This window comes from Cataglyphis hispanica, chromosome 19 (assembly GCF_021464435.1).
Source record: "Cataglyphis hispanica isolate Lineage 1 chromosome 19, ULB_Chis1_1.0, whole genome shotgun sequence".
Taxonomy (NCBI): Eukaryota; Metazoa; Arthropoda; class Insecta; order Hymenoptera; family Formicidae; genus Cataglyphis; species Cataglyphis hispanica.
In genome coordinates, this window is record NC_065972.1 from 2,982,385 (window position 1) to 2,995,000 (window position 12,616).

Consider the following 12,616-nt stretch of genomic DNA (forward strand, 5'->3'; position numbering starts at 1 on the left):
TTAATATTAATGGCCCAAAAATGAACTAAGTTTACGTTAAAAGTTAAACAAAAAAAACTTAAAAAAAATTAACTCAGTTAAAGTTAAGTTAAAAAATTATTAACTCATTAAAGTTAAAAATTAATTCTCTATCCAACAGCGAATTAACACATAAAAATTAGTTGTTCATAATTGAAATATTCTTTTCTCAAGAATTATATAATAGAATTATATAAATATTGGAGATACAATGTAGACGAAAGTACCGGATATTTTAAATTCTTAACTTAACTTTTAACTGTTTAACTAATTACTATCCAACCCTTTAAAACAAATATAAAAAATAAAAATATATATAAAAAGTGAAAAATATGAAAATCAAAGAAACGTAAAAATATATAAAAATACAAAAAAAAATAATTTTTTAGACTATTTTTTATTTGCTTTTGCAGTTTGACGCTGGAGCGCGAACGAATTTTAACACTTTACCGACCGGTAGCGGTTCCAGTAAACGTCGAATAATCGACGGCCGGTCGGTAAAGTGTTAACATAGAGTCATCCAATGGCAATAATAACGGTGGCTATCAAAATAGATAAATACTTGAGACGTAACAACACTACATCTATTATAAGGCAAGCAGTTAAAATATCCTCAGCTAACTAAATATTCTCGTTATTTGAGTGCCATCGTGAAATCATGATTAAACCAGCGCAATACGTTTTATTAGATACTTTATGCAGAAACAATGTATCACTACTACTCGATGAATTCGACAAAGACCTAAAAAATATATCTGGAAAATGTATGGATATCGGTTGTGGACCCGGGGATATAACAAAGGATATTCTTCTTCCGTTTCTTGGTCCAAATGTGACAATGATTGGTAAGAAAAAAATAATAAATTATAAGAATATAATAGCTCACGTAGACGCGCGCATATATACTGTGTAATGCAAATTATCATTAATTAATGTAATAATTATATTATAAAGGTAATAATTATATTATATATAGTAATAATTATATTATATATTATAAAGGTACAGATATCATGGAGAAAGTAATTGAATACGCTAATAAAACATATGGTGATAAGGAACGACTCAAATTCGAAGTGCTGGATATTGAAACTAAAAACTTGCCGGATAAATATATTTCAGAATTTGACCATATATTCTCATTTCATGCTTTGCAGTGGTGCAAGGACATTCAGTAAGAAAAATTATTAAATAAATGTAGATTAATTTTTTTCGTAAGAAATAACTTTTATATATGTACTTAACAATGTATTTTTACATAACTGTGTTTCGAAAGAATATTCTAATTGATATATATTTTTAAAATTATGATTAATATTTAGCATCCTTATTTAACAGCCAAACGTTTCGGAATATTTATCGTATGCTTCGACCTAGTAAAACTATGCTTATATTAAGCATAGCACATCACGCACACACATATGAGTCTTTGGAAGCTATGGCGCAAGATATGCGATATGCAGCATACATGGGGGTAAATATATTATTACATAAAAAATACGATATAAGAAAAAACTGTAAAATAATTTTCGCGTTTATAAAAAAAATTTATTTTTATTAATTTAAAAATCCGTCAAGTGTATCCGTATGCGTGTAGGCTAAAAGATTTGATTATTTTAAATTTTAATCTACTAAGACCTACGATTTCTGAATAAAATTTATTATCTTATTCATTGATCAGTCCGCGAGAAAATATTGATATCGCGACTCAAATATAGCAATTTGTAATGTTCTTGATGTAATTTTTAAAATAGCTTTCTTTATTTATATATATCATGTGAAAGTGAGAGGATGCAATAAAGTGTAGCGCGGTAATTTATACGCAAATTTTATTATAGTCATCAAATTATCAACATAACAAAGTAGCAATAAACTTTATAATAAAAAACGTATCTTTTGGTTATTTTTTTGAACATCTTCGGCGCCTTATTTACAAAGTAAATAAAGAATAGAAATCAAGCTGTTATTTATTTACTTACTAGATAAATTTCTTTTGTAAGAGCTTTTATTGTTTTATTTTAATTTTAAATTTATTTATATATTAATTATATTAATTATATATCGCACATATTATACATATCACTTTAATATTTTTCACTTATAAATTTTTAATTAGAATGAATTTGTACAGGACAAAAATAAATATGTTGGATCATTTCATTATTCAACTCAACCTCACGAAGAGCTAAAGCAAATACTTGAAAATATCGGATTTCAAGTTCATCATTGCAGTCATCGAAACAAGAGCGAATTTCTGAATACACAAAAATTTTCATGTAAGTATTTTTATATGCAAAAATTAAATCCTGAACGTGATTATTATTTGTATTATACATTTTTTTCATACTACTTTTTTTAATTACAATCTTTTAAATATATTATTTATTTCTACAGCAATGATTACTTCACAATACACTTTTGAATTTTTGAATAAGATGCCGCATGATCTAAAGGAGGAATTCATGAATGAGTTTATACGTAGATTCGAGGAAATAAGAATTGAAGAATACAAAAAGAGACAAAATGATGATAAACTACATGATCATATTCCTTTTTATTATACTGTACTAGTCGTATATGCACAGAAGCGTTTATAATTATATTAGCCTATATAATTTAGCCTATATATTAGCCTATATAATTTATGGGAGGAATGAACAGAATGTGTATCTTTCTCCCCTTTCTTTCAAGCATACTTGAAAAACATTTATCTTCTTTTATTATTTAGTCAACATTATTACAAAATGATTTATACATTAGCAAAATTCATCGCTGTTTCCCGGATCTATTGCATTAAAAAAAAAATTATTTAAGATATGATCGCTATCGAAGCTCATTCAAATCACGCTGAATTTCATGGATAATCAAGAATACGATTAAGAGATTGATCAAACAAAATGTTATCTACAGATATGAAATATTCTGAATGGATTAACGGATCTAAAACATCAAATTTTTTATAAGTGATGATTATGTGTTAATAAATTGATAGCGATTTTTCACCTGCAAATCCATTCTTAAAAAAGACATGTAAAATCGATAAACTCGCAAGTATATTACTTCTTTTCCGCGAAGTTGATTGATTATCTCAACATTGCGTTGAGATGACCCTTATGATAAAATTTATATAAATTTATATAAATATTACATAAATGTTTATAACAATATGATAAATATATACAAACAAGTTAAATATACAAAATAAGGTAACATACATGTATATTGCATTTTACTTTTTACATAAATGCAATTATATGTGCAATTTTTGATTTATTAAAAAAATGTAGAATTTATATATATGCATATTTTTATTTGTTAAAAATAAATGTGAATATATGTCACTTTGAAGTTTTTTATAATTAATTCTAATTTTTTTATAATTTAATTTTTAATTTAAATTATACAAAAATTAATAATTTTCAATTTTAATTTTTTTATAATTAATCTTTATTCTTTTTATTTTACCAAAAAAAATTGTATTTCATTATCTCGAAAAAGTTTTAATTTAATTTTTAAAATTTGCTTGAATTTATATTTAAATTTTATATTATTTATATTTTATTTTTTTGTTTATTTCTCCAATATTTTAATAATTTTAGTCTTTTAATTCCCAAAATTTTAGTCTTTTAATTCTTAATAAGTATTTAATTTCTTAAGAATCTTAAGGAATTAAATGACTATTTTAAATTAAGATAGTTCTAATAGTTCTAACAACCCTATTTTTGCTAGCTAAAAGCCAGTGGAAATCGCGGAAAGGGATCATCGAAATCTTGGAAGGAGTATCCTAATTGTGTGTCCTACTCACGTGTCCTATATTCGCGTACCCTATTCGCGTAACAGAATGAACCATATGTTGCTTCCGTTGGGCCAGTTGGACCTACCTTTCGTTGATCCTGGCCAAATTGATTCTGGCTACATCTAGCCAGAGATGTAGTTTCGACCTCTATCGGAGGTCATTAAAGGAGAAAAATTCCTTCCGTTGCCGGCTAATTATCATTGCCGGTGAGCGTAATTTTATGCTCATTTATGGTCGTAAGACATTACGACAGTTTGTCACATGCATTTTAATATGACTTTAATTAATCTAATGCCAAGTTATCAATCACAATTAATTGATTGAAATAATAATATATAACCTTATTATAATATGTAATATTATTTATAATAATATTATATGTAATATATATTATTTATAATAAAAGTATTATTTATAATAATAATAATAATAGTTTATATTAAAAGAAAATTGATAATACATTTCTTGTGTCTTATATAATTTAATGGATTGATAATTTGGCTTTACATCAATTAAATAAAGCTTTTATATAATAATATAGATGGATGGGCTAGAAAAAATTAGGATAAAATTGGTGCAATATAAAAATACATTATTACTATTTTATATAATTAATAAAATTGCTCCTAGCACCTTCTTTGTTAAACATACAAAATAAAATTTATCAATTAAAAAGATATTTTATATTTCAAATTTTTTAAAAATTTATACTTTGAATATCTACGTAATATATTTTAATATATTTAAAAAAATCTATTGAAAGTTATTTGATTTAATCTAGCCCATCCATTTTGAGGCAACGGATCTATTTATAATCTACAAGCTACATTCACATCTACAATATTTATGAATCCGTCACCTCAAAATAAAATAAAATTCATCACTCACCGGCACTGATGCGCAACAGCGGAGATTTGGTCTTGAGGCTACGTTGTCTGTAACACATAAATATAAAATCCAAGTTATAGCAACGCTTAAGATAATAAATATTTCAAGAAATTATTATTGTAGGCAGCGAATTTTATATCCGCTGCGTATAATAAAAAAAAGGTATATAAATATGGAATAATTTTATAAATTCTAAAAAAGAAAACTATTTTTTTTTAATAAAAACTTTAGTATGAGTCTTTCTTGTTTAAACTATTCAAATAATGATCGAATCGAATTAATGCATGTACGGGATTTATAATAACTAATATACAAATAATACTCACCCTTAGGTTGCCCCGCCGATGCAGGATGCCTTTCCTAGGCCTGCTCTTCCTCTCAGGATGTTAGGGTCGCTACGTTGATCTGTAACATACAAATAGAAGAATTGTAGTAACGCTTAAAATAATTAATATTTCAAAAAATTTATTGTACGCATTGAATTTTATATTCGATGCATATAATAATAAACAGATTAATAAGATAATATTATAAATTTTATAAAAAGACACTAATAACTAATAATTTTATTAAAAAACTATAATTTAAAAATGGGAACTTTTATAAGATTATAGCTTTTATATAAAAATCTTTTTCTTTCTAATTCTCTTTTATTTCAATCATATAAATAACAAATACAAAATCAAATTACATAATTAATTGCTCAATTTAAATTGCACGTACGCAATTAATAAATAATTAATATGCAAATAAAAAAATTACTTACCACAGGGTGACTCCACCAGTGCCCGATGTCTCTCCTAGACCTCCTCCTCCTCTCAGATTGAGTCACACGCGCGATACTTTAAACGGCACTCCCGCACTTTTATTAAAAGATACTACCGCACTTATACGCGCGATACTTTCAACGACACTCCCGCTAAATCGCTTTAAATCGACGAAAAATCGAACGATAAAGCATTGGATAAAATATTTAATTTTAAATATTTAAAAAAAAATAATTGCTACTTAGAGAGAAAGACAGAGAAGGGGAAGGGGGAAAAGGAGAAAGAGAGAGAGAGAGAGAGAGAGAGAGAATTAATTAATAATTATAATAAATTATCTCCCGATCCTTGTCGCGATCACGTTTAAAAAAAGAATTTGACGGAGCGTCTCGAACTACTATATCACTGTTCAAGTGTCGCCGTGCGAATGATACCAAAGCCGTAAAACGTAAACAATAGCGAATGTTTACGTCGCCAAGGCCAAATATCATGTTATCGTTAATTCACTGCCGAAATATTTTCCGTACTGTGACGTATATACAAACGGAATATATTAAATTATACATGTATTTTAAATTATAAATCAATTATTAAATAAACATATTTATTAATATATCACGAAGCTTATCGTTAATTACTCGGACCTGTGATTCGATTATATTGTTGCGCGTTCTCAATCCGAATCATATTTAAACCGACGAAAAATCGAACGATAAAGTATTGGATAAAATATTTAATTTTAAATATTTAAAAAAATAATTGTTACTTAGAGAGAAAGACAGAGAAGGGGAAGGGGAAAAGGAGAAAAGAGAGAGAGAGAATTAATTAATAATTATAATAAATTATCTCCCGATCCTTGTCGCGATCACGTTTAAAAAAAGAATTTGACGGAGCGTCTCGAACTACTATATCACTGTTCAAGTGTCGCCGTGCGAATGATACCAAAGCCGTAAAACGTAAACAATAGCGAATGTTTACGTCGCCAAGGCCAAATATCATGTTATCGTTAATTCACTGCCGAAATATTTTCCGTACCTGTGACGTATATACAAACAGAATATTAAATTACACAAGAATTTTAAATTATAGAATTATTAAAATTATTAAAACAATTATTAAAACAACTATTATTATATCACGTAATGCATGAATGGAACATTGCGTTACTAATACGTGAATTCCTTTTCCATAAGAGAGCCGCGCGAACTAGAAAATTATGATTATCGCCGAGTTTCACGGTTCTATCGTAGTTTACAATTAAATTATTAACGCGTCAAAAAAAAAATGTATATTTATAATCTATTCAAATTTTTTATCTAAAAGTTGACTTGATTTTTGTTAAAAATATTTTATAATTTTTTTTTTCATAGCAACTTTACTGAGTAAGTTACTCAGAATAAGACAAAAATTATTTAAGAAATTTCTTAAGTAACTATTTTGTAATGTCAAACGCCTTTTATAACTTTTTAGTAATACATATTTTACACACGTTATCCTTTAAAGATATTGTAATTTTATTTCTTTTTGTCGCTTAAAGGATACAAACGTACGACTGATTTCGTCTATCCCAAGTTTGCCGAATTTGATTGTCGCTGTTCAGGCACGCTGTCAGAAATTGATCACGACCAGCTCGAATTTGCCCCTTGCAGTGCCAATTACGTCTATTATTAAAAAATCAAAAGCGCGACGGGCAATTTGCAATCTCAATTTGCTTAACGACTTTATAATTTACGCTTTCATACATATTTCGCACAAGTTACAGTAGTTACAGACTTTGATTACCTCTATACATGCGTACATTTTGAAAATATAATTTTGAATTATTTTTGAAATTATTTTTTTCTTCCTTTATCACGTTTAAAAGTTTTTAAGTCTTTTTTTATAATTTTAGACAATTGTAAAAAATTTATTTGTTATTCGAAATAGATAAGAAGATGTCTTTATTCTCCTGCATCTGGGCAAATTCTAAGCTGCATGATAAAAAGATTGAGATAATTAAATAATCACTCACAGCCAAATATATTTTAGATAAGCAGCGATAACCTCTCCTGATTAATTCGTAGTTCCCACGATGATCCTCGATAATCTTCGATGATCCTCGATGATTTTTAATATTCTCAATATTTCTCGATATATCGATGATACGCACCGACGATTCACACACGATAATAAAACGCGCGAAATAATACGCGCACTAACACAATTCAACGCGATCGATGCCGATCAATAGATAATACAGATCGATAATTTAAATTATTCAATTATTTTTCATTATTGACCGTATATTCACTCGGCACTTTCGAAAATTATCGCGCGGGCAAAAATATGGCGCAAACATTTGAAATGACGTGCTATCATGGCGGACGCGCGGGCGCGCCGATATTTGGCGCGCAAATATCGTAGACAAGCGCGATCGCTTATATCAATGAAATCCGCCGCGGCAACGAAATCTCTCGATGCACTTCGATGCTTTTCGATAATCCGAATTCTGAACGACACAGCTCAGGACTGACGCACATCGCGAAATATCTGCATATTAGAAACCCGTTGCTTCGACGGAGCGAATACATCGATCATGCGTACCGAGATAATTGCGTGATTAATTACGGTTAATCGCGAGATCGCACAAGTCGATTAATGCTGAGATAATTACCTGTCACTAAAATCGACATCCTCGACGTTCATCCGGATACGAAATTTGTCCGGGACGGATTAAAAAGATGCGAAAAGACGGAGCGACCGCGATTCGACTGCACATCGGCGACGCACGGCTTCAAGTAATGGTTTGATTCGAAATTCAGTCACGTGACCGCGGCTAATTTCGCACGACTACACGACATAACTCCCTAGATATAAGCGGGGAGCACATACTTTTGCATAAGCGCATAACCATAAACATAAAGAAATTGATTGGTCCACAAATGTATGCATAAGAAAATGAACCAATCAATTTCCTTATGCTTATTGTTATGCGCTTATGCAAAAGTGTGTACTCCCCGCTATACTATGTCTATGAGCAAAATTCATCGCTGTTTGGCGGATCTACTGTATTAAAAAAAAAAAAAAAAATTTTAAATACAATCACAATCGATAGTGGAAGATCGTTCAAATCACGCTGAATTTCATGCATAATCGAGAATACGATTAAGAGATTGATCAAACAGTTGATGAAAATTTATCTACAGATATAAAATATCCTGAATTTAAAATATCTAAAACATCAAATTTTCTAGCTGAAGATCGCGTGTTAATAAATTGATATTCCACCAATTTTCGATTTTCTACCTGCAAATATTTTAAATATTCGATTCAAAAATATTTCATCCCAAAATACCAGATCAATCAATGATTTATATTTAAAATTTCAGCGATGTAATTCTGTGTAAGATATAGGAAAAATTTTGTAAATTTTGTACCAAATAAATTATATGTGGATCTTGATAATGTATATAGTTTTTAATTTAGTTATATTTTTGAGACTGAAGAAATTCAGACTCTCGTCCACAAACTATAAATATAACATTTTTTATACATAATAAGATATTTAAAATAAAAGAACAAAATAAAGTTTTAAAAATTGAAATAGAAAATATCTTTCTCAATTCAGACATCACACAGTCTCTTGTAGGCATAATTACATTTTTATTTTTCATTGCATGATCAGATAAGAAAGGATCTAAAATATAGTTTTTTTTTAAACATATTCAAAACACATTTTTCTCTGTTATTACATATATTTCAACATTTCTTGTTAAAGCTTATTTCAAATCTACGATATCCGCACCGGTATGACTTTGCGGATAATAAATGAATTTACACATACGTACTTTCTCTCTTTCTCTTGCATTCTCAGTTTATAAAATTTTGTCACGCTTTTTCACAAATAATTATTAATATGTAACATTATCTATGTGCGCATTTGCAAGGTATCAAAGTGGTCGGATTTGTTTTCATATACAAAAAACGTAGCCAATTGGATGCTACAGTTTTCATCTCTCTTCATAAACAAACTTTTATTTAAGTTCTTATAAAGCGCGATAATTGTCTTAAAAGTTATTCGATCCATACGAAAAAAAGAAAGATTCGTCCTTGAACTACCAATAATGCAAATGCATTACGTAAATTTATATAATATGTAGTAAAAAATATTTCTGACAATCTATATTAAAGGATCTATACTTTCCCTTTGCGTTACTTCTAAAACAGCCGATTACGTAACAATACTTATATGCATGCAAAAGAATTTAAAAAAATAGGTATATACACAAATCGATTTTTACAGTAATGTATCTTAATACACTAAAAATTATCAACATACTATACATATTGTAATACATACACTGGATGAAAAAATTTATTCATATTTTTCATGATTATGCATATACTGTAAATTTGATACATCGATGGTAAAATAATCTTCCAATCGTAAACAATTAAAAATAATTTAATCAAGACACGATAAAAAATTAACTCTTCAAATAATATAATTTTTTTTCATTAAATTATTTCTGCTCTTAGGCTATAGTTTTCTTAATGGTGATAAAGAGATAAGGATAAAAAATCCTTACAAAATTGATTATGCAGACATCATAAATATGCATTAGGGACTAACATTCTTCACAGTGAAAAAACTGAGATGTACTAGAGTACATTTTTACTCGTTACAGATTATAATATATAAATGCCCTGAAGGGTGAGTCTTTGACATCCAACTTATATTTTTTAGTTAAAACGTAACTTATCAGACTACAACATCAACGTGATGAAACTTTAATAAGTAGAAGTAGGTTTCTTCACTGGCTTTGTCGAATTCTTGATTCAACGACTATAAACGACTACAATCAATCCTCGAATTCTCTAATCAAGACCTTTCTACAATGTTCGTAAACATTTTGTTTAAAATATTTGGCAGTGATTAGAAAGTTCTTTCATATTAGGCCAAATGTTGCAAAATATGAATACTTAATCATAGATTTGTGTAAATAGTGTAACAAAGAAAATAAATACAATGTATCAATTTACAAATAATTGTCACGAGTTTTGTGCTTGAAAGATGCTTAGACATTTCATTATGCTATAAATGGATACATAAATCCTAGGCCTATTAGATAAACAATAAGATTATTGACTTAGGCTGTACTGGTATGATTGTTGGCGCCGCTTATGGCACTGAATAAAGCAGCGCTATTGCGTTTAAAGCTTCCTACTTGCTCATCGGGCCATATGGGTTCTCCAAATAAGGACGACAAGCTCTGGCACAATTTCTGATAATTCTCGCGTAATACCTCTTGATACTCGTATTGATCTGACGTGATAAGTTTGCTATTAATTTGTAACGCTGTATAACATATCTTGACAAACTCCCTGAAAAATCGCAATGCAATCATAAATAACTAACTTTTTGACATGTCGCGTGCACGAGATAACGCTAAAACGTACCTAAAAACATCCTTTAACTCCTCCACTTTGTCATCAGAATATTGCGGAGACAAGGCGGGATCTAGAAACGCGGAGGCATAGGCCAGAGGACCGGCGTTCACTGTTACACAAATACTACCCTGAAGACGTAACTGCAGTTTCTTTACATCTGTCGGTGCGATCAAAGCTACGTCTTCCAATTCCTGAACACGTTGTCTCATTTCATCCAAAGCAACTTCGATAGGACTCAGTTCCACTATCCGTTTCTCGGCAATTCCAATACGTTTTTTTATATATGGGAAAGCATATTGTGCTGTGAAAGCAAACAATAAATTGTTATATATTTTCTTTTTCAAAGCGAAGTAATATCTCAGATAAGTGTATAAATAATTCGAATTATTTGATATGTGATTGTACTTGTGACAATAGTTCTGCGTTTCCATTGATCCTCTGGATTGCCTCTCGCTTTGCCCTCCTTAGTAAACGGCGTCTCGAACATGAAGCATGATACATTGTGATTCTGTTCGAACTCAGTCTGTCGTACTTCGAACTCGGGCTTCTCGAAGTACGGTGTTACGTGCGTCACCTGAATGTACGCTATCTTAGGATCTAACTCGCTTATGTCGACTGGCACAGAATCCATTATCATCTTAACATTCTCAGATCCGAACTTTTCGCTATACAAGCGCAACAATCGTTCCGATATCTCAGATAATGATGTCACTTTGGGTTCCTTATAAATATATTCTTGACCATTCTCCTCCTCAAAATATGCCTAGACAATATAATACATATCTGCATATCTCATATCTCTTAGATAAGAAGTTAAATTGCATCCTCGCAGATACATATCAAACTTTTCAATTATATATAAGTATATGTCTCTCACCATGCCGAAGAATGCCACTCTGTAAAATCTTCCAAGTAATCTTTTGCCAGATCGAGTAACTTCCACGATTTTATTATAGGCTCGCGCCAAGTGCGAATAGGAATTTGCTAGAGCCTCGTAGTTTCTTCTCTCTTCGTACATAGGAACTATCAAGCGATATAAATGTCCGAGTAATTCAAAACGCTCGGCTTTCTCCAAAGTGTCAGCACAAACTTCTAATTGCTCAAGAAGAAGATTTTCATTGTAGTGAATATCTTGAACGCCTATAAAAAATACATATCAATGTCTCTCACATGATTACTTTTGATTTTCAATCTACATGTCCATGTATGAGTGCAATTCAACAAATAAGATAACGTGTTATGAGCAAACAGTTGCTAATATTACCTTATTTATTAAATTACTTTAATAAAATACGATAAGAATGCAATAACACAGACAATAAACACAATACACAATAAAACAAACATACAAATCTCACCAGCGTCGAGCTTAAGATTACGCTCATCTTTTGATATGTTAGCAGAGATATGATCAAAAGCTTCTGCGCCCCATGAATGAACTTTTCGCAATTTTAAATACTCAGCCATTAGCGCTGCAATATGCAGTTGGCAGCAAGCAGCCTTAAAAATAAAACAAATATATATCATTAAAATGTGTATTACATAAAAGAGTCTCGTGAAACAACTTTTTTTATAGAATTACAATAAGAATTACATTTTGCATAATAATTTGTAAATATACCTCTGAAAAATTTCCATCTCTGGCATGATTCCTGGCCATCGTCTCCAACCAAGTGTGTCTCAATTCAGGCGTGCTGGCATACGAATTTGCCAAACTGTG

The 12,616-nt window shown here is 29.7% G+C and overlaps 2 protein-coding genes across 7 annotated transcripts in view; one reads left to right on the plus strand and one right to left on the minus strand.

The window, feature by feature from the left end:
- Positions 1 to 475: 475 nt before the first annotated feature.
- LOC126856815 (juvenile hormone acid O-methyltransferase-like) lies at positions 476 to 3,359 on the plus strand. Its single transcript, XM_050605700.1, has 5 exons — positions 476 to 863; positions 1,021 to 1,192; positions 1,357 to 1,492; positions 2,150 to 2,294; positions 2,413 to 3,359. Exons 1-5 carry the CDS (start codon positions 677 to 679, stop codon positions 2,613 to 2,615), a joined length of 843 nt encoding a protein of 280 aa, XP_050461657.1. The 5' UTR covers positions 476 to 676; the 3' UTR covers positions 2,616 to 3,359.
- A 5,821-nt stretch (positions 3,360 to 9,180) lies between these two features.
- Positions 9,181 to 12,616, minus strand: part of LOC126856728 (dedicator of cytokinesis protein 9) — a 12,457-nt gene continuing 9,021 nt past the window's right edge. For 3 of the 6 annotated variants that reach the window (XM_050605520.1, XM_050605519.1, XM_050605516.1), the window contains 6 exons: positions 12,518 to 12,616; positions 12,255 to 12,396; positions 11,774 to 12,036; positions 11,302 to 11,659; positions 10,906 to 11,197; positions 9,181 to 10,830 (listed from right to left, as the gene is read on the minus strand). The exon at positions 12,518 to 12,616 is cut by the window's right edge and continues 231 nt beyond it. In XM_050605520.1, coding sequence (XP_050461477.1) covers positions 10,596 to 10,830; positions 10,906 to 11,197; positions 11,302 to 11,659; positions 11,774 to 12,036; positions 12,255 to 12,396; positions 12,518 to 12,616 — 1,389 coding nt within the window. In that variant the 3' untranslated portion in view covers positions 9,181 to 10,595. Of the gene's footprint in view, positions 10,831 to 10,905; positions 11,198 to 11,301; positions 11,660 to 11,773; positions 12,037 to 12,245; positions 12,397 to 12,517 lie in introns of all 6 variants that reach the window. The other 3 variants (XM_050605515.1, XM_050605518.1, XM_050605514.1) reach the window with 1 other exon arrangement.